This window comes from Entamoeba nuttalli (assembly GCF_000257125.1).
Source record: "Entamoeba nuttalli P19 unplaced genomic scaffold asmbl_3702, whole genome shotgun sequence".
In the NCBI taxonomy this organism is placed as follows: domain Eukaryota; phylum Evosea; order Mastigamoebida; family Endamoebidae; genus Entamoeba; species Entamoeba nuttalli.
The window spans coordinates 1-20920 of NW_008576277.1; the positions used below are offsets into that span (position 1 = coordinate 1).

At 27.7% G+C, this 20920-nt stretch overlaps 12 protein-coding genes across 12 annotated transcripts; 6 read left to right on the forward strand and 6 right to left on the reverse strand.

Moving 5' to 3' along the window:
• ENU1_078210 (hypothetical protein) lies at positions 1–255 on the reverse strand (the record flags this gene model as incomplete). Its single annotated transcript, XM_008858610.1, has 1 exon — positions 1–255. A coding segment is annotated over one exon (243 nt), but the record flags the coding sequence as incomplete, so codon positions are not given.
• A 315-nt stretch (positions 256–570) lies between these two features.
• On the reverse strand, positions 571–2886 carry ENU1_078220 (hypothetical protein; the record flags this gene model as incomplete). Its single annotated transcript, XM_008858611.1, has 1 exon — positions 571–2886. One exon carries the CDS (start codon positions 2884–2886, stop codon positions 571–573), a length of 2316 nt encoding a protein of 771 aa, XP_008856833.1.
• Positions 2887–3024: 138 nt separating this feature from the next.
• ENU1_078230 (acid sphingomyelinase family phosphodiesterase, putative) lies at positions 3025–4290 on the forward strand (the record flags this gene model as incomplete). Its single annotated transcript, XM_008858612.1, has 1 exon — positions 3025–4290. One exon carries the CDS (start codon positions 3025–3027, stop codon positions 4288–4290), a length of 1266 nt encoding a protein of 421 aa, XP_008856834.1.
• An 84-nt stretch (positions 4291–4374) lies between these two features.
• ENU1_078240 (F-box/WD domain containing protein) lies at positions 4375–6882 on the reverse strand (the record flags this gene model as incomplete). Its single annotated transcript, XM_008858613.1, has 1 exon — positions 4375–6882. One exon carries the CDS (start codon positions 6880–6882, stop codon positions 4375–4377), a length of 2508 nt encoding a protein of 835 aa, XP_008856835.1.
• A 462-nt stretch (positions 6883–7344) lies between these two features.
• ENU1_078250 (hypothetical protein) lies at positions 7345–8112 on the reverse strand (the record flags this gene model as incomplete). The annotated part of the gene is made up of 1 exon (XM_008858614.1): positions 7345–8112. The coding sequence occupies one exon, from the start codon at positions 8110–8112 to the stop codon at positions 7345–7347; it is 768 nt and encodes a 255-aa protein (XP_008856836.1).
• A 357-nt stretch (positions 8113–8469) lies between these two features.
• On the forward strand, positions 8470–10497 carry ENU1_078260 (protein kinase, putative; the record flags this gene model as incomplete). The annotated part of the gene is made up of 1 exon (XM_008858615.1): positions 8470–10497. One exon carries the CDS (start codon positions 8470–8472, stop codon positions 10495–10497), a length of 2028 nt encoding a protein of 675 aa, XP_008856837.1.
• Positions 10498–10672: 175 nt separating this feature from the next.
• Positions 10673–12949, forward strand: ENU1_078270 (hypothetical protein; the record flags this gene model as incomplete). Its single annotated transcript, XM_008858616.1, has 1 exon — positions 10673–12949. One exon carries the CDS (start codon positions 10673–10675, stop codon positions 12947–12949), a length of 2277 nt encoding a protein of 758 aa, XP_008856838.1.
• A 753-nt stretch (positions 12950–13702) lies between these two features.
• Positions 13703–14851, forward strand: ENU1_078280 (hypothetical protein; the record flags this gene model as incomplete). Its single annotated transcript, XM_008858617.1, has 1 exon — positions 13703–14851. The coding sequence occupies one exon, from the start codon at positions 13703–13705 to the stop codon at positions 14849–14851; it is 1149 nt and encodes a 382-aa protein (XP_008856839.1).
• Positions 14852–14989: 138 nt separating this feature from the next.
• ENU1_078290 (coatomer alpha subunit, putative) lies at positions 14990–17590 on the forward strand (the record flags this gene model as incomplete). The annotated part of the gene is made up of 1 exon (XM_008858618.1): positions 14990–17590. The coding sequence occupies one exon, from the start codon at positions 14990–14992 to the stop codon at positions 17588–17590; it is 2601 nt and encodes an 866-aa protein (XP_008856840.1).
• ENU1_078300 (molybdenum cofactor synthesis protein3, putative) lies at positions 17587–18399 on the reverse strand (the record flags this gene model as incomplete). Its single annotated transcript, XM_008858619.1, has 2 exons — positions 17587–17646; positions 17707–18399. 2 exons carry the CDS (start codon positions 18397–18399, stop codon positions 17587–17589), a joined length of 753 nt encoding a protein of 250 aa, XP_008856841.1.
• A 127-nt stretch (positions 18400–18526) lies between these two features.
• ENU1_078310 (NLE (NUC135) domain containing protein) lies at positions 18527–19747 on the reverse strand (the record flags this gene model as incomplete). Its single annotated transcript, XM_008858620.1, has 1 exon — positions 18527–19747. The coding sequence occupies one exon, from the start codon at positions 19745–19747 to the stop codon at positions 18527–18529; it is 1221 nt and encodes a 406-aa protein (XP_008856842.1).
• Positions 19748–19928: 181 nt separating this feature from the next.
• Positions 19929–20600, forward strand: ENU1_078320 (small GTP-binding protein domain containing protein; the record flags this gene model as incomplete). The annotated part of the gene is made up of 1 exon (XM_008858621.1): positions 19929–20600. One exon carries the CDS (start codon positions 19929–19931, stop codon positions 20598–20600), a length of 672 nt encoding a protein of 223 aa, XP_008856843.1.
• Positions 20601–20920: the final 320 nt, after the last annotated feature.

The following is a 20920-nucleotide window of genomic DNA, read 5'->3' on the forward strand; positions in this document are numbered from 1 at the left end:
TCCAGGTGTAACATTATAGAATTCAAAAGAGTCTCCCCAAGTTGGATTTAAGTTTTTCATAACAGTCTTTGTTTTTCTTTGTTCAATACCGACTGAAACAATGACATAAGGATCAGAAGAACGAATGTCCATAGCCTTCAATTGTTTACCACTAACAACGGTTAATCTAATAGCCATTGTTTCTGGTCCACCAGTTGATGGCTTAACATTTGTTTGTGCATTTTGAGCAAAAGGTGAACTATATCCTACGGACATAATAAAATTTTATGAACAGAGATTATTAGTCTCATTTGATTGTTTTTATCATGAGAAGAACATTCCATTTAATCTTTTTAGTATTACTTATTCCTCTTTCTCCATTCTTTGAAAAAAAGAAACCTTAAAACTAAAAAATAAAAATAAATAATTATTGAAATATCCTGATAATTTCCATTTAATTAAAGTAAAATAAAAAAAAGTAAAAATATTAATGAGATTAGAACAGACGTTCAAAAAGAAGTTCTTTGAAAAAAGAATAAAAAAGTTAATCAGTTAATAGAAAGAAGTATTAAGTAAATAAAGTAAATAAAATTATAATTCATAATATCCTTTATTTTCCATTGTATTTCCAAAGAGAATTAATAATTTATTTTTAAGTAATGTGTAGAAATAATAAAATATAGAGAATAATGATACAATCAATATTATTCCAAATAAAATATATATTGAAATCCTACTTGATGCGAATACTTCAATTTGAATTAATCCCATATCCATTGAATTTTTACCTCCAATAAATAAAATTTCATTTGTGTGAACAATTACTTTTTCTCCATTTCTACAATATCCTTTTAAATGCCTATTATTTAGAACAGTAGAACAATCAGATAATACTTCAATCCGTGATGTTACCATAGAATTACATGTTGTTACAACTGCATCTCTACCTTTATAAAGAAGAAATGCTCCTTTTGATTGAATATCAGGTCGATTAGGTATTAAAACATATCTGTTATTATAGGTATAAATAAAATGAGTCCCTTCTGTAATTTCTGTTGGACTTAAACAATTATCATTTGGATATTCAATGTCTTTATATACATTTAATCGATATGGTCCAATACTTCGTTCAGACTTATGTGACACATCAACAACAACAATAAATTTACCAATAAACTTTTCTCGAATAAATGAAGCAGTATTTCCACATATTTCAGAGTCATCATTCATTATTAATGGTCTATATGAATTACAACTTGAATATACAGTAATAATTGTATCTATTTGAGTGTCTGGACCACATGTTTCAATAATAAACATTGATCCATCTCCTTCAAATGAATAATAATGTTTTTTATCTTGAAGAATTCCTAAAGTTGAGAATGGTGTTATTTGAATAGTATCAGAACAATCAGTTTGTTTGATTGGAACAACAAATAATGAAACTCCAGAAACAAGAATTGATGAAGCACTAACAACAAAAAGATATTCTCCATTTTTTTTAAATGTTGTTGTCAATACTCGACTTTCTTCTTTACATGGTCCTCTACATGTCTTTGTATAAATAACATTACCACTAGCATTAAATCCATCAATAACTCCTCCAAAGATCATAAATTCTTTATTAATTCTTGAGTTTAATAAATACCAACTACCATGAATACTTATTGGTTCACATGGATGTGAAAGATGTCCAATTTTACTATGTGAAACAATTCCCTCTTCTCCAATTTCAAGTATAACAGGACGTTTACATTCTTCTGAACTTTGAAGTATTTTTTGAACAAGTAATGTTGCCTTACATTTGTTATTTTCTTGACAAGATACTTTAATAAAATACTCTTTCTTATATTCTAATTTTTTGATAATTCGACCATGAATCCCACAACCAAAACTATCACGTTTACATTCCCCATTTGAATCAAATATTTCTACTGTTGTACCAACTCCTTCTCTTAATAATGATGACTCACATGTTGATATCAAATAATCTTCACCTGTTCCAATAATCGCATACCATGTTCCACTCTGTTCTGGATATCCTTCACATGATTTAGAAATATCACCTGATGGTTTACTTGAATGTAAAAAAGGTAGTTCTCTTATTGCAATTGGTGTTTGTTGAGTTGATGGTAGTTTAAGTGAAAGAATAAAATGACCTGGATTATTTGTTTTTACTTGAAGTGAATGAACTGTTTTTCCAATAGGAACTGTTAGTTCAGCACCAAAATAATGAGAAGGGCAATTATCAACCACTTGTTGTTGGTTTGGTGTATTTTTATCAAGAATTAACGTTATTTGAGTATTTGTGAGAGGATGACAAGTTGAAACTTTAATTGAAGTAGAGTCTAATCCTTCAAATGTATAATACAAAACTGAAGAATTTATTCCTGAAGTAATTCCTTCAATAGACGTTGGAATTGATAATTTTTCTGGTATTAAAGGGTTAGTATTTTCTTGTTTAGGAAGTGGAGATATTCTCAATCCAAATATTCCAGTATCTAATTGAGTAGCTCCAGTAATAAAAATATAAGAAGGTTTTGTAAAATAATAAATCAGTCTTGAAGCTTTTCCACATCCATTTATTCCATCATCATTTATTGCAAGTAATTTTGAACCTGAATTATTTTCACATTGACTAAAAACCATAATTTTAGTATCAAAAACTGTATGTCCTGTAAAACAAGTATCAATAATAAGTGTTTGTGGAGTTGATAATGAAACCCTATACCAAATTCCTTTTTGTGAATAAAGATGTTGTTTTAAAATATAATAACTATCAGGTATTCTTGAAGTATCAGCAGTGTGTTGAAATATTTCAGAATGAGAGAAATTAATATCAATAGCATTGTTGCATGTAGTTTGACCAAAACAAATAAAAACAAAAGAAATGAACAACAAAAACATTGATACAAAAAAAATATTGAAATTCAAAGTTCTTTTTTTGTTTTCGATTTTTTTTTCAGAATTTTCAAAATGAAAAGTTGAAGAAATGAAAAGTACTTTAATTTTGATTCTATCAAGAAAAATAGAACTATTATCTTAATGGTTATCATGTTATTCCTTCTTCTTTTTATAACTTTAACTTTAGCAAATAAGAAATTCTGGTTAATTACTGATACACATTTTGATGATGAATTTACTGTTGGTAGTTCTTCAAAGTGTTTGGCTATTGATTGTTGTCATTCTAATTCTATTCCTAGAAAAGGACAAGAAAATTTTATCAGTGGTCCTTGTGGAGATTATAATTGCTATTCTCCTCTCAATGTTTCAGAATCTGCTTTTGATTACATTGCTAAACACCAATCAGAAAGTAAATTAATATTTTGGTTAATGGACGTTGTTCCTGGTGATGTAATAACTCAGAGTAAAGAAACAAATAAAAAAAGAATTCAACTTCAAGTTGAAGCGTTAAAGAAAAGATTACCAGGTTTTAGAATATATCCAGTACCTGGAAATCATGATTATTGGTTGTCAAGTAATTGGCAATACCCTCCTCAAAATCAATGGATGTTAGATTTTATGGGAGATCTTTTCAAAGATTGGCTTTCTCCAAATGCACTAGAACAATTTAAAAAAGGAGGGTTTTATACTGAATTAATTGATTCTGGAGTAAGAATTATTGTACTTCATCTTGCTTATGTTGATGTTTATAGTAGTCATTGTAATGAATATGTTGAAAATGATCCAGCTGGAATGATGAAATGGTTTAATAAGACACTAGAATTAGCTAGAAAGAATGGAGAAAGAGTTATTTTATTAAGTCATGAAGGAGTTGGATTAAAAGAAAGTGGAACTATTGATGTTGTTCCAAAGTTTAATGAAGACTTTAGTTATGCAATGAATGAATATTCTGATATTATTATTAGTCATCTTTCAGGTCATTCACATTTTAATTCATTTAGAGTATTACCAAATATTACAAAACCAACATTTCATATAATAATGAATCCAGCTATGACTTCATTTAAGAATTTAAATCCAAGATTTAGATTATATGAATATGATAGAAAGAATATTAAAGATTATACAAATTATATGCTTGACATTAATAAATGTAATAAAAATAATAAATTTGAATGGGAAATAGAATATAATGCTAAAGAATTATTTGGTATTGAAGAATATACAACAAAAAATTTAAAAGAATTTATTGAACAATTAGCAGTAGATGATGAATTATGGATTAAATTTGATTCTCATTATTCTACCATTAATAGAAAATGCGAAGGTAATTGTAGAAAGGATTTATTATGTTCAATTCATTGTATGAAAGAGAGTGAATTTATAACTTGTATCAATCAAAAATAAGAGTCAGAGTAATATAATTTATCTTTATTACTAATTAAAATTACTTTGTTTTGTGTTTTTTTTATTAAATAAAAATCAATTATATTAACAAAATTGAGAACATATCAATACTCCATCTTCTGAACCAGTAGATAATGTACAATCATTTAATGAAACACATGTTACAGTACTTGGATGCATGTACATCATTAATACATTTTCAAACCATCCACGTGATAAATCACAACAATATACTGCTTTATCTGTTCCTCCACTTACTACTTTCCTATTAAAACAAAACATTGAATTAATTGCATTAAAATGTATAGTTCTTTCACAACAACACATGTTAGTTCTCAAATCCCACATTTTCATTCTTCCTTTACAAGATCCACTGATAATAAAATCATCAATCCAATCAAAAGAAGTTAATTCTTCTCTATAACTTAATGTTCTAAAAGCAAATTTATTTGAACGTAAATCAAATCCAGCTATAGTTCCATCAATAGAAGATGATACAACAATATTTGGATTAATACAACAAAAATGTGTTATTTCAACAGAATGAGGAACAAATTTATTAAGAGTCTTTTGTGAAATAAAATCAACAACAGATAATGTTGTATCATTTAATCCTACAACTATGGAATTATTTACAAAACTAACTTTTTCATATGGATTACATTCATATTTAGTAAACTTAAGAGTACTATTTGTATATTTTCTTATCTCCCCTGATCTAAAATAAACATAAAGATCATTTGAATAATCAAAACTACATCTCATCCCTGCAAGAAGGCTCATAGGTAATCCTTCACGAACTTTAATAAATTCATTATTTTTTGTTTCAATTCTAGAAAAATATCCATTTTCACTTCCTACAACAATACAATCATCATTTTTTACTCTAATATAATTAATTGGAGCATAGAATGGAGTGAGTATACTTCTTTTAGACCATTTTTTATTTTTCCAATTTTGACGTACTTTATAACATTTTCTTACAAGTAATGAATAATTTTTAATGTCATTATGTTCTGAAGTAAAAAATGTTTTAGGTTGAGTTTGAGGATTATAGTATAAATCATAAAAGTTTTTCCAAATATCTGTACTTTCATCTATTAACTTTTTAAACCGAGTACATGTACATCTTAAACTCATAAGATCTTCAAGACATACCATTTTAATTAAATAATGAAGACTATGATTGTCAAGACGACAAATGAAACAATGATTAATTTTAGTAATATTCTTTTTTCTTTCTAATTGTTGTAAGCGTTTTCTATCTTCAATAGTTCTTTTTATTTGTAATGCACAAAATAACATATTTTTTGATAAGTTAAAATCTCCTGAATTTGTTCTATCAATTTTAAGACTAACATTTTGTTCAAAACCAATTCTCATAATGAGTTTAGCAATAATAATATTACGAATACATCCACTAAATCTTTTAACATCATTAAGATTTAATTCAGGAACAAAATAATGATAATAAAATATAGATTTTGCTTTTCCATTAAATATTTCTGTTCTTTCTGCTGAAAGAACAACAGCAAATTTTACAGGATTTACATGATGATATTGACATAAACTAATTCCTTGTCCAACACTTTGACATCCAAAAAAAATATTACCTTCAGAAATAGTTTTACCAATAATTAAATCAGTTGAAACTAATTCTTTACTAAAAAAAGGTGATTCTTTATGAAAACAATTTTGACAATTTCCTTTCTTTAATAAAATGCTATTAGGATAAATAATATTACTATAAACTTTGTGTTCTAAATCTTCTAAAAGAACACTAAATTTTTGATGATATTCACTTGATCCTTTTATAACAATTTCAGTAAAATCATAATTTGCAAAAACATTAAATACAGCATTTCTATGAATAATTACTGGAAAAACATCTTGGTTATAAACCATTTTATTAAACCTTCTTTCTAAAAACATCATATCTTTAACTTCTTGATCTCCACTGATATGGTCAAAGATATTATTGATGAATTTTCTTTGTAAATTGACTAAATGAAATAAAGAACCTTTAGAATTTTCTTGAATTAGAAATTTTGATTGCATAATAAATGAAGTCATTTTATTTTGGTCTTTTGCATAAAATAAATGATGGTTCCAAAGTGGTTGTTGAAAATGTGAAAAAACATGAGCACATTCCTGTGATGAAATTTCTTTGTATCTATAAGAGTGTGTAATTCTACCATAAAATTTTGTTGGATCCATTATAATAACATTATTAATAAAAAATTCATCAAAATCTTCTGTTTCTAAAACACTTGGAAGTAATTCAGTAATTCTTTCAATTCTTTCTAATATATTTTTAATTAATAAATAATATTTAGGAATCATAGCATATGACCGTAAAATAATTTCTTTTTTTTTTGATAATAAATATGTCTTAATTAATACAGTTGGATTTTCTAATTCATTTTCTATTAATTGCCATTCTTCTGTTATTGTATTATTATTTAATTCTTTTACTAAATAAATAACTTCTTCATCTAATTCATTACCCATTTCTTTAATTCCATTTTGTGTTGAACATCTACCTCGAAGGATTTTATTAACTATATGAAATGAATGAACCATTTTAGACATTCCTTAAGAAGAATTTGTTTTTAAGTTCTCTTTTTTTCTGTTTCCATAGATATTTACTCTTCGAACATTTAAAATTAAATCAAAATAATATAAAATACCCTGTTTCTAATAAATAAATTTATAAAATGTAATACCAAATTATCCTTCATTACAACTATTCTTAAACCATTGACTCACCATTGATTCTAATTATGTATTAATATTATTGTATATTTTATGTATTAATCTTCATTTCTATTTTTTTTTTGAAAATTTATTGAAGTATATCGTTGTTAAAATTGCTGTTAATTTCTTTTTTTATTTACAAATTATTTTATACTTTATACTTAATTATATTTTATCACTTACATATTTTTTAAAAAAAATTGAATATTAATTATTTTATTAATGAAATATTAATAAATAACAAATCGATATAATATAAAAAAAAAATACTTTTAATTCTAAAATAAAAAATATCAATCATTTATTATTAGTATTTTGAAGATATGATGGTTTCAAATGATCAGGTCGTTTATCTTTTTTTACATTCTTCATTCGACTTCTTGTTTTTGTTTTCTTTCTTTTCTTTTCTTCTCCATCTTTTCGTGGTTTTTTTTCATTTTTATGTTTTTCTGAGTGATTATTTGATTGTTGTGATGTATGAGAAAATGTTTCACCAATATCTCTTGTATTAGTTTCCTTTTTATTTCCTTCAACATCTTCAAATAAAGTAATTTCATCATTTATTGAATGAAGTGATGTTTTCTTTGAATATTTTTTTTCGGAGTTATCAATTTCTTTTTTTCCTTTAATTAATTCTTCTTCTGAATTATCACTTTCTTTCATAACTTCTTCTTCTTTTAAATCATTATTTTCATTTATATCTTTTTCTTGTATTGTATTGTTAGTTGGTTGAGTAATATTTTCATTTATAATATCTGTTAAGGGATCTACTTGATCATCAAATCGATTCTTTTTCGATGGATCTTCTTTTATTTCAACTTTAGCTTCTTTGTGTTTATTTATCTTTTCTTGTTTGTCTTGTTTCGTTTTTGGTCTAAACTTCTCAATTGGACTGACATATTTCTTTTTTTTCATTAAGAGTTGAGATTTTGTTTCTTCATTGTCATCACTTTCATTTTCTTTTTCTTCTTGTTGTAAAATAAATTGCTGTTTCTTCTTGCCAACACTATTTTTTAGTTGTCTTCTTAATCCATCAGTAACATCTGACCGATTAATTTTTTCCATGTTAGTGTTAATGTCTTTTAAAGTTCTCAAACCCTAGCAGTTTGTTATTTTAAGGGAGAATGTAATAATCAAAAAGAAAACAAGGGGGTTTTTAAATGTCAACTCAATGGAAGTGAACAACTTCGTTATGTAAAAGAAGAAAAAACTTATTGTAAAGAGAACAATGAAATTATCTTTTGTTTTTGATTCCAAAAAAGGACAGAATAATCTTTTTTTCTTTGATAAACGAAATATGAAAAAATTTTCGGTGATGTGGATCCAAAAAGACGTAACTTGCTGTTGAAGATATGATTTATGCCAGAAAGAGTTTCTTTTTAAAAACTAGGAAAATAGAAACCCTTTCACTGTTTAATTCAAATGAATTTTTTCTCTAAGAAATCAAGTAGTGCCTTCACGCCATATTTCTCGAACGAAGAAGAAGGTCTACATTCTCCAAATAAGAAATATATCACAAAATATTTGACTTCAAAAATTTTTGATGTCTTTTATCATTGTTCTCCTCGACTTACTGATCCTACAACAGGGATGTCCCCACTATACTTAACTGCTCCATCTATTCCTCGTCATAACAGTAATTATGATAATGAGAATTATGATTTAATAGTTAAACTTAATGATATCCTTGGAAGTGCTACATCTTTTGAAGGACCATATTATTCTGCTAATCCTGACACCGTTTCAAGATATAAAATTACTGACCGTCTTGGACAAGGAATGTTTGGACAAGTATTTAAAGCTCGAGACCTTATGAAAAATAAAGACGTTGCTATTAAAGTCTTACGTTCAAAATTTTCATATTTTAGACAAGGAATGTTAGAAGTAGCTATGTTGTCATTGTTAAATGATGCATATGATAAAGATGGTTCATCAAATACAGTGAGATTGGTTGATCACTTTTTATATCATTCTCATCTTTGTATTGTCACTGAGTTATTAGGAAAAAATTTGTATCAAGCAATTCAAGCAAGAAATTATAAAGGATTTCCTGTTAACATTATTAGAAATTATATGAAATCATTACTTCAATGTCTATCAGTATTAGAAGATGCTAGTATTGTTCATTGTGATGTTAAACCAGAAAACATGTTAATTGATCCAGCATCAAAGAAAGTCAGAGTGATAGATTTTGGTTCAGCATGTTTTTCTACATATACACTCTATACTTATATTCAGTCGAGACATTATAGAGCACCAGAAGTTATTTTAGGATTACCATATTCATGTGGTATTGATGTTTGGAGTGCTGGATGTATCTGTGCTGAATTAATCCTAGGAATTCCATTATTCCCAGGCAGTTCTGAATATAATGAATTATATAAAATTACTGATATGTTAGGACAACCTCCAGACTATATATTAGAACAAGGCACTACAACACAAAATTTTTATAATAAAATGCCAACAGTTGGTGGTCGAATTAAATATATTTTTAAACAACCATTTGAATATGAAATGGAAAATGCGGTTGAACTTGAACCTGATAAAAGATATTTTAGATATCGTACTCTAGATGAACTTATTATGAGAATTCCTATGAAATTGTCAGACAATCCTTTGGAAGACAAAGGTTCTGTTTCTGAAACTCGTCAGTCTATGCTTCATTTTATTCATGGATTGTTACAATATGACCCAGAATCTAGATGGACAGCTAAACAAGCACTAGATCATCCTTTTATAACTCAAGCGCCATTCACAAAAAATTGGCAACCAAAACCACGTAAAGTTAAGCCAGTTAAACCATCACTAATATCTGGAATTGAATTCCAAAAAAGGTGTTTCCCTGGACTAAAATTAAGTCATCGTTTAAATACACAAGAATATTATGACATCTTCACAGCTTCATTACAAAAAGGTGAAGTTGTCAATATCTCATCTTCTAATCCATTCCAATTAGGTCCAATGACTCCTTCTTCGTTTAGAGAAGTTTATGCAATTAAATCAAAAACAAGTCCATCTCCTATTAATTCTGGAAGCTTTTCAAGAAGGTCTTGTTTGGTTAAAACACCAGGTCCAAAGACACCTAATATGACCAATTCTCCATTTACTTCATTTATTAATTCACCAAGAGGTATGTATATGTCTCCTTCTTTAAGAATTAATTCAAGAGGAGACTATGATGATGATGTTTCTGCAATGAGCTTCTGTAGAAGCAAATTTGCATCAGCTGTTCCAATGAAACAGAAAACAAAAATGGATTATGGAGGAATGTCTGTTAATATGGGATTTTTACCTTCTACTGGTCATGGTCAAGAAAAAGAAGTTGTTAAAGGAGTACCACCAGAAGCAAATATTCCAATAATACCTGTTCCTATAAGAAGAAATGAACCAGAGCAAGAACCTGGCACAACAGAGTATGCCCCTGTGTTCATATTCGATGATCTGTAAAAGAGATTTTAATATTTAATTTGGTTTTATTCTTCTTAAAATAATAAAAAAAGAATAGCATCATTTTAATAACAATACTCTTCACTTTCAGAATATTCCATATCAATAGAAAAAAGTCTTATCTTTTATTCGGTCACCAAAACTAAATTGTTTGAACTAAAAATATTAATTAATAATGAAGTGGCTTGTTTTACTCTTTATTCTTTCATGCTTTGCCACTCCCTGTAAATTTGGTTTAACACCTAGTTCAACTGAACTATTTGATTGTTTAAATTCACTCAATATTACTGCAGATCGTGCACATAAAATAAAAACATCATTAAAAATTGCATTTGAAGCATATGTGTATCATGATATTCTCAAAAATCCACCTCAACCAAAAGGATATGAAACCTATCATTATACTGTTGATATTGATCAAAGAATGTCAGAAATTGAAGAAGTAGATCAACCATTTTATCCTTTTTATAGAAAGCTTAATAAATTATTATTTGATTTACATGATTTACATATGTATTTTGGACTTGAATCATCTAAAGATTATTGTTATTGGATTGATCTTATTGGTATTGTTTTGCCATTTACTGTTTCAATTAAACAAACTCATGAAGTTCTCTTTTCTCCATTAACTGAAATCTTAATGTACGACTTAAAATTACCTTCAGAAATTATAAAAAATAGAGAAGTACCAGTTTCTTCTGTTGATGGTGTTCCAGTATTAGATTGGATTAGAAATTATAGTAATACTTTTTCTGGTTTAAAAAGTCCACATGCTAGATTTACTTACACAAGGCAAACCATTGGGCTATTTCTGATAGGTGATAACCCATTAACAAAAGAGGAAATAGATCATGTTTTTGAAATTGAATATACTAATGGAGTTAAGGTCAATTGTTCTTATCAAATAATTAATTTTGGCCCAGAAAATCAAGAAGATACTAATAAGGCTCTAAAAGTACGTCAAGTAAAAGAAAGAATTGATAAAAAAAGAAGAAATAGAGCTTTTAATGTTCAACCAATTTTACCAAGTGATTTAGGTTTAACACACTCAAAAAAAGATGTTTTATATGATTATGAACTTAAAGACAATATTGCTTGTAAAGTTATTACTATTAATAGTACTACTGTTAATGTTCTTGTTATTCAGTCATTCGCTCCACAAGAATATCAGTTACAATCATATGTAGATGTTTATAAGAATTGTATTGAATCTTTTGATGAAAATAATGGTCCAATTAGTGTAATTCTTCCTATGAATGGTGGTGGATATGTTGATCTTGAGGCTTTCATTGAAAAAACATTGGCACCTTCTATTGATGTCAATCAAATTGGAGACATCCGAATTAGTGACCCTTCTTTACGTAGTTTGTCACTTGGATATGATGAACTACTTAATGATGTTAACTCATGTCAATTAATATACTCTAACTTAACCACTCGAGAAGAGTTTTATGCATCATCAATAACTGTTAAATATGGAAATGTTGAGCATGTTAAAACACAAACTGGTATTATCCAATCAGCTGTAACTGATCTATATTTTAAGAAGAATCCTAGAAATCCAACAGATATAATAGTCATGACTGATGCATTTTGTTATTCGGCATGTTCATTATTAGCTAAAGGAATGAAAGAAAGAGGTAATGCAATTCTTGTTGGATATTTAGGAGATCCAGAAGGAGAAAAAGAGTTATACGATGTAGGTCAATCACCAAGTGTTGTGGTTTCACCAGAAACTATATTCACAGAACAACAACTCAGTGATATGGATAGTGTTTCACTTACAATGCAAATTAGTTTTGCTGAGACTTACCTTCATGATTATAGTTACAATCAAACCATTCCAAGAGAGTTTATTATTGAACCAGTTGATGAATTACAATTCTTGGATAGTTATAATAATAGAATAGAACTTTTTGCCAGCGCAGCTTTATCTCTTTATAATAAATACCAAACTGATTGTAATCCATCTAATGATAGATTAGTTAAAAGAAGTCAAGATTGTGATTCAAAAATTACAATTGAACATGCTCATGGTGGTTATAAATGTGGAGTTGATGGAAAATGGAGTGATGAATGTGTTGCCACTTATTGTGACAATGGGTATTTCTTTGACTTTTACAATAAGAAATGTGTTATTGATGTTTGTGGATCAACAAGTGAAAGTAGTTCTTCTTCTATGAATCAGGATAGTGAAAGTAGTTCTTCTTCTTCTATGAGTCATGATAGTGAAAGTAGTTCTTCTTCTTCTAAAAGCCATGATAGTGAAAGTTCAGCCAATGAACCATCACAAAATAGTTCATGGACTATTCTCCTTTGGGTAGTTGTTGGATGTATTATTTGTGCTGGATTAGTAATGGTTATAGTAATTGTTGTGATAATAATAAGACGTAAGTTTTTCTCTTCAAATTCTTATAACTATTCTAAAGTACCAGAAGTACCATTGAATTGAGTTTAACATTTAATTTACTTTTTATGTTTTCAAAAATATATTTATGTTTATTTGATTTTCTTGATTATTGATATTTTTGATAGAGTTGCTTTATTGTGTGGGTGTAGTTAATCACATTACTTATATCTTATTTTAGTTAAAAAATTAAAATAAAATTGAGGTGCTAATAAACAAGAACAATCCAATTAATGATGTTAATAAGAATTATTAATATTATTTAGGAAGTATTAAAGAAATGAACTCTTTGAAATAAAAGATCATGAAACATACTCAGAAGCTATTAAAAGTTGAGAGGGGATATTTGATAGGATGGATGAAGTAGTTAGAAGCAGAAAATTAGTGATAGAAAAAGGACAAGAAAGAAGCAATCAAAGAAGTTTTCGTAATTAACATAGTTTAAGATATTGAAATAAAGATAAGAATAATGATCAGTTAATTGTATGAACAAGGTAATAATTTGAATAAGAAGTACAATGAACGTCCAAGAAAAAAAAGGTATAAAGCTAGTTAATAATCATTAAATTGAATAAAGAAATCTATGAAGGATGATTATTAATAACCTAAACAAAACTAATAACAGATTCAGTTAAATAATAAGAAGTAGTTTTCTTTATTTATTGCATTTAATTTAAAAAAAATCAAGTAAATTCTTTATGGTTATCTCTTTTAGGAAAATATTATTTGTCTGTTATAAAAAAGTTTTTATTGGAAGAAAAAGGAACTTATAAGTTATACTCTTGTTATTAGAAATAAATGCAACATAATTCATTACTTATATGTCAACGGTGTAAACAAATGCTTTATTCTCATATTGATTTATCTAAAACAATGAATGATGTTATACAAAGTGGACAAAGAGATGAAAATTGTTCATTAATTGCAGAAGCAGGATTTAAGTCAAAGGCATTTGTATGTGATGAGTGTTTACAAATTGTGTTACATAAAATGGAAGATTATGAAGACTTTGAACGATACCATACAACAAAATGGAATGAACTAACAGAAGAAATAGAAAATATAAAAGAAGATATTGATAATATTGATGTAATTCTTCAAGGATATGAAAATACAAAAGAAAATGAAGAGTCAGTAAAACGGTTAAGAGAATTAAAAGAACAATCTTTTGAACAACTCAACGAATTACTTAAAGAAATTGATAAATTCGATATTAAATGTACAGAAAGTATAGAAAAACAGTACTGGACAATCAACAATAAATTATTGAAAGACCTTCAACAATCAACAGATGAACAATTAGAATTAAGTAATACAATAGCATTATTAAAAGACGAATTACAAACAATTGAAAAGAGAAGTATTTTTGGTTCATTGTTTGAAGTTGAGTCATTTAGTGATGGTTCAGTGACACTATGTGGTATTCCTTTTAAATATTCTATTGAAAAAGTTAATGAGTTTAATATTGCAATGGGAAAATTAGTATTAGGTATTTATTTAATGGGAAAGAAAATTATTCCTAAACATTCAACAATTCCAATTCCATTTGATGATCATTCTCAAATATCTGTACAGATAGGTCAAAAGAAAAATGTTTATAATTTATTCATTCAAAATCAATCATTTTATTCAGAAGCTGATGAATCATTCAAAGAAGGATTTAAGCATTTGATTTATTATTTTAGTGACTTGTATGAAAAGTGTTCAGATATATGGCCAAAATTAAAAGAAAAATATCATTACGAAATTAAACCAACAACAATGTGCGTATTTGATACAAAATTAAATAAAAGTTATTTACTTATCTTTGATAGAACAAAAATAGAACAATGGAACAAAGCTATTGTTGGATTATTAAAATTGTTTAATTACCTTTCAATTAATTTTGATAGACTACTTGATATAATAGAGAAAACGAGTGTAATAGTAGCACAAGAAAATGAATAACTAAATTCATCACCTTCTTATTCTTCCTTTTTGTTTTTATTGTTGAACGGAGAGTTAGTGAATAACAAAATAATATTTTTTAATTTATTAATAATTAAAATATAGTTTAATAAAAGGAAGAAAAAAAAAAGAAAAAAGATGAAAATTATTAGATCTATGAGAACACAACTCAAGTACTATTTAGAAAATCAAAGTGAACGTGTTAAAACTGCTGTGTTCCACCCAACAGCAACTTTATTAATGTGTTCATTACATAATGGAGATATTCAAATTTGGGATTATCGTACAAAAATATTACTACACACATATCCTCATGCGCACAATGGAGCTGTAAGAGGATTATGTTTCCATCCAAATAGACCATTAGTTGTATCAGGAGGAGATGATTGTGTTATTAGAATGTGGAATTATAGAGATAGTCATTCGGATAATGCATGTGTTGGAGAATTCAAAGGACATAGTGATTACATTCGCTCAACATATTTTCACCCAACAAAACCATGGATATTGAGTTGTAGTGATGACAGAACTATTAGAATATGGAACTATTTGTCATTCAAATGTATAGCTATATTAACTGGTCATGACCATTATGTTCTTTCAGCTCATTTCCATCCTAGACCTGAAATACCATTTGTTATTTCATCATCATATGATAGTACAGTTCGAGTTTGGGATATTAAAGATTTATATGAAAATGAACCAAGAGGAGATGGTGCAGTTGATCTTGCTGGTTCTGTTAAATTTAATATTACACCGGAACAATTTGCTGTTAATAATGCAATTTTTCATCCAACCCTTCAACTTATTTTTACTTGTGGAGATGATAAAACAATAAAAATGTGGAGATATAATGACTCAAGTTGTTGGAGTGAAGGTGTATTTAGAGGTCATACACATAATGTTACAGCATGTACAGTAATGGGAGATTATCTTATTTCTGTAAGTGAAGACAAATGTGTAAATGTTTTTGATATTAAAACACAAAAGCTAATTAGAAGTTTTAGAACAAATGGTAGGATTTGGTGTATTGAAAAACATCCATTGGAAAACCTTTTTGCTATTGGTTGTGATACTGGACTAAAGGTGTTTAAGTTGGAAAGTGAACGTCCTGCTTACTTTGTCACTGGTAAATCAGTTTATTATCAAACAGCGTCATCAATTAATAAATTTGACATGTCAACAAATGAAATAAAATTAATGTATTCACTTAACCATGTCCAATCAATAGTTGCTATTCCACAAGCAAAAGAAATGATTTTAGCTTCCAACGGTGAAAGTCATGAAGCAATTTGTGCTGCTTTTCATAGATCAAATCTCCAAGGAACTTCTTTATGTTATATTGGAGGGTCATTCTATCTTTCATATGAAGCACGTTCAAATACTGTTCAAAAGATAGATGTTGGTAAATCACAAGTTGTTGGTAAAATTCAATTAGAACGAAGTGGAACAAGAATATCTGCAGTTAATAGACCAAATACCTTTTGTTTATTTGGAGATGACTTTGCACAAATTATAACTGTTGAAGGAAATATTTTATTTAAGGTTGATGCAAATGGACTAAAGAGAACTGTTGCAACAAAAGAAACGCTTGTTTTATTTGGAAGTCAAACCATTCTCTTATTAAAAGATTCCAAAGAAGGGTATGAAATTGTAACTAGATATACTGAAACAACACATATTAAGTCTGTTGTTATTGCTACTAGAGGAGTAATATTATATACTACAAATGCACATATCAAATATTTATTGCCAACTGGAGAAGTTGGAATTGTTCAAGGAACAGGAAACGAAGTATTATATCTTATTGCAGCAACAGCTAGTGCTAAAGGATTATTAACAATTGATATAAATGGAGACATTGCAACGAAAGTTGTTGATCTTGCTGATGTTGATTTTAAAGCAGCAGTACTAAGGGGAGATTTAGCTGCTATTCATAAACATTTAACAAATACTGTATTTATTGGTGATTCAATTATTTCATTTTTAATGAAATATAAATTTGCTGAATTAGCATTATTATTTGTAAGAGATGTTCATGCTAAATTTGCTATTGCTTTACAATGTGGTAATTTTAAGGCAGCACTTGAAGCTGCAAAACAATTAAATTTACCACAATATTGGAGACAATTATCACAAAAAGCTATTAGTACTGGACATTTTAAAGTAGCTGAATTTTCATTAGTTCAACTTGGTGATTATAGTAGAGTATCATATCTTTCTGCTTATTGTGGTAATATACAATCTATGGTCAAACTAAATAAACTTGAGGCTTCTAATTCTCAAAAGTTGATATTGTCTCTTCTTTCTAATGACCAAAAAACTATGGTGAAAGAATGTTTTATTGCAAATGGTAAATTGGGTTACATTGCAGCAAAAACTAGAGGATTTGATGAAATTGCAGAAAGGATAGGTGGTGAAGTTGAAATATCTGAGAAATTAAAAGAGTTTGCAACAAAAGAACGAAAACCAATTCCAGGAAGTGCAATAAAAATGAATTTGTCATCATTAAAAGAATGGCCTCATATTGGTGTAGAAAAAAGTATTGAACAAGACTTGATTGAGGCAAAAGAAGTTAACTTAAATGAGGAAAAACCTGTCTTTGATGGTGTTAAAGTGGACCAAATTGTTATGGAGAAAAAAGAAGAAAATAAACCAATAACGCCAAAGAAACAACAAGAACCAATCACTAATGAGAAGAAAGAGGATAGTGATGATGAGAATTGGGATTTCATCTAATTCATTGATTTTTCAGCTGAACCACAAACTGGACAATTTATGTTCTTATGTTTTGTCTAATTCATTTTTTAATATTTAATGTCAATTAGTAAAGAAATTAAAAAAGTATAACAAACGGCTATTACTTTATGCATCATAGTCATTCCATTAAACATTAACATTTTATTTGATAATATCTCTCCTTTTCCTAACAATACTTTAACTGTTTCCATGGCTTCAATTGAACCAATAACCCCACAAATTGTTCCAACAACTCCTACAGTTTTAGCTGTAGCATTTAATGTTGTAGATGGCATAACTGGATATAAACATTTATAACAAGGTCCATTTTGATAATTTAAAACTGTGACGTGCCCTTCCCATCTTACAACAGACCCTGTAACAATAGGAATACCAAGTTTTACTCCAACAGCAGAAATGGCATAACGAGCTTGATGATTATCACTACAATCAACAAGAATATTGCATCCTTTAAAAATTTCTACTCCATTTTGTTCATCTAAACGAATAATATGTGGTTCAACAACGATAGAAGGGTTTAACAACTTCACACTCTCTGCAGCACTCTCAGCTTTATACTTCCCAATGCGCTGATGATTATGAATAATTTGTCGATTTAAATTGACCTCTTCAACAATGTCATTATCAACAATAACTAACTTTCCAATTCCAAAAGCAGCAAGGTATTGAATAACTGGACTTCCAAGACCTCCAGCACCTAATATTCCAACAGTACTACCAAGTAATTTCTTTTGACCAACCTCCCCAATTTCAGGTAAGATACAATGTCTGACATATTGTTCACACATTCTTCTGTTTTATATTTTTAAGTCTTTGAGGTTTTTGGTTGAACTTCTTTTATCATAAAGTTATTTTGTTTTTGAATATTTTTGTGATTTGAGTTGTGTTTATTTTAACAGAAAAGAAAAAAATCAATCAATTAGTATGAGTAAATTTATGTGCTTTCATAAAACCATTTGCCCCAGCAGAATAGAAAATATCTCCAGTTTCATTCCAACATACAGCCGTCATTTTTGTACTGAAAGGAATAGTACATAAAGGTGTAATAGATCTAATATCCCAAATTTTAATAGAATTATCATATCCTGCAGATGCTAACAAATAAGCACTTTGAGGATGCCATGCAACACAAGTAACTAAATTTTTATGACTTTTTAATAATTTCATTGTTATTTGAGATTCACGAGGATCAGCAAGTCGAATAATAGAATCATTATGTCCTGTTGCAATAAGAGAATTAACAGTAGAATAATCAAGAGCAGTAGCTACTTTTGATGTTTTATAAGCAGAAGCAAGGGCAGTGTTTTGAATATCCCAAATAGCAATAGTTCCATCAAGAGAAGATGAAAGTATTTGTTTTTCTACTGGCCAAATACAATGTGTAACAGCTTGAAGATGACCATCGAGTGATGTAAATTCTGAAATTGTTTTAATATTTGATCTTGAACGTTTTTCTGTTGTTTGAAGAGTTGAACCAGAATTTAAATCCCAAACATTTACTTTTTTATCCCAACCACCACTAACAAGATGTGTACCATTTGGTGAATAACAAAGACTTTCAATTGATCCATTATGACCTGTTAAAACAGAACTATGAATGAATGTATTATTTTCAAATGAAAATATATGAATGTTATTTGATTTTCCACCACATGCAACTTCAATTTTACCATTATTATCAAACGCATCAATCGTTTTTACTGGTCGTTTTGTTGTACCATCAGATAACAATGCATCTGTAGAACAAACAATTCCTGATTCGTTATTAGCAGAAATACTTTGATTAGCAATGCCAGCAAATAAAAAAGAGGAACAATATGAAAGAGAAGTAACCCAATTCTCTTGTTGGTTGTACCATTCTGGTTGAGGTGCTGGAAGAGCAACAGTATATTCTATATCTACAGTAGATTCAATAGGAATATTTTTTTCTTTAAGATGTTCTTGAAGAGTTGTACGCAGAAATTCCCCACCAACAATAAAATCAAATGGAACGACTTTAGGTAATTGTAATAAATGATTAATCAATCTCGAAAGTGCAAGTCTATTGGAATCACTAGGTACATTAAACGTAGTTGTGGATACTTGAAACCCATCTAATTTAGTGCTAAATCTAACAAGAATAGTTGTTTCAGTCATGTTTAGGGTAAATATATTTTAAAAATTTTTTTTAAGTTTTTTCTTTTTTTTTTTAAGAAAGAAAAAAAAGAGAGAATGAAAGTATTTATAGCAAATATTAAAAATATTTTATTTAATAAAAATAACTTAAAATAGAACTTCTCCTGAAAAAGTCTAAAATTCAATTAACAGATCTTATTACATGTCTGATACTGAAAGTGAACACCGTATTAAAATAAATATGTTTGGATTTCAAGCTAGTGGGAAAACGTGTTTATATAATATTTGGAGAGGATTAAATATTCCTGATGAATATATTAAAACAACAGAAATGGAATTTGAAAAAATAACAGTTAATGTGGATGGATTAAAAGTTCCTGTTTTATTAAGTGACTGGGGATATGAAGTGATGGTAACCTGTTCTACCTCTCAACAAACAACAATTAATGCATACAGTGAAAATACTGATATACAAATTTTTGTTATTGCATTAAATTCAATTGACTCATATGAATTTGTTGAAGGAGCACCAAATTCAGTGTTTTTCAAAACAACTGGTGAAGTTCAACAAGTTGCTATTCTTAATAAAATTGATTTAGAAGAAGATGAGGATTTACGTTCAAAAATAAAAACATTTTCTGATGAAAATGAAATTCCAATATTTGAAGTTACTACAACAAATCCAGAGTTATGTCGTAAAACATTAATCGATATTATTGATTTATATCTTGAAAACAATCCACAATATAAACAATCTTTAAAAAAAGGATTTAATAATAAAAAGTCTACAGAAAAAACTAAGAAGACATCTCCTTCTCTTAGTTCTTCACAATCTAATAAAACAGAAAAACAAGGATGTTGTACATTATTTTAATTATATAAAAGAATTAAGTTTGATAATAACACAAATGATTCAATTCTTACGTATAGTGTTAATATATTTTTCTATTATTAATATTCTAAAAATAGGTTAGAAATAGAAAATAATTATGAAAATTTTGTTGAATTAAAATAGTTTTTATATTTTGTTACTTCGTTATTTTTTTTTTTTTCGTAATTTCTTACAAATTTCTCATTTATTTTTATTATTTTTATTTCCTTTTTCTTCTTTCCATATTTTTATGAAAAATCTATTTTTAAAATAGTTTAATGTAATTAATAACAAAAATTTTCTTTTATAAATTATTTTTTTTT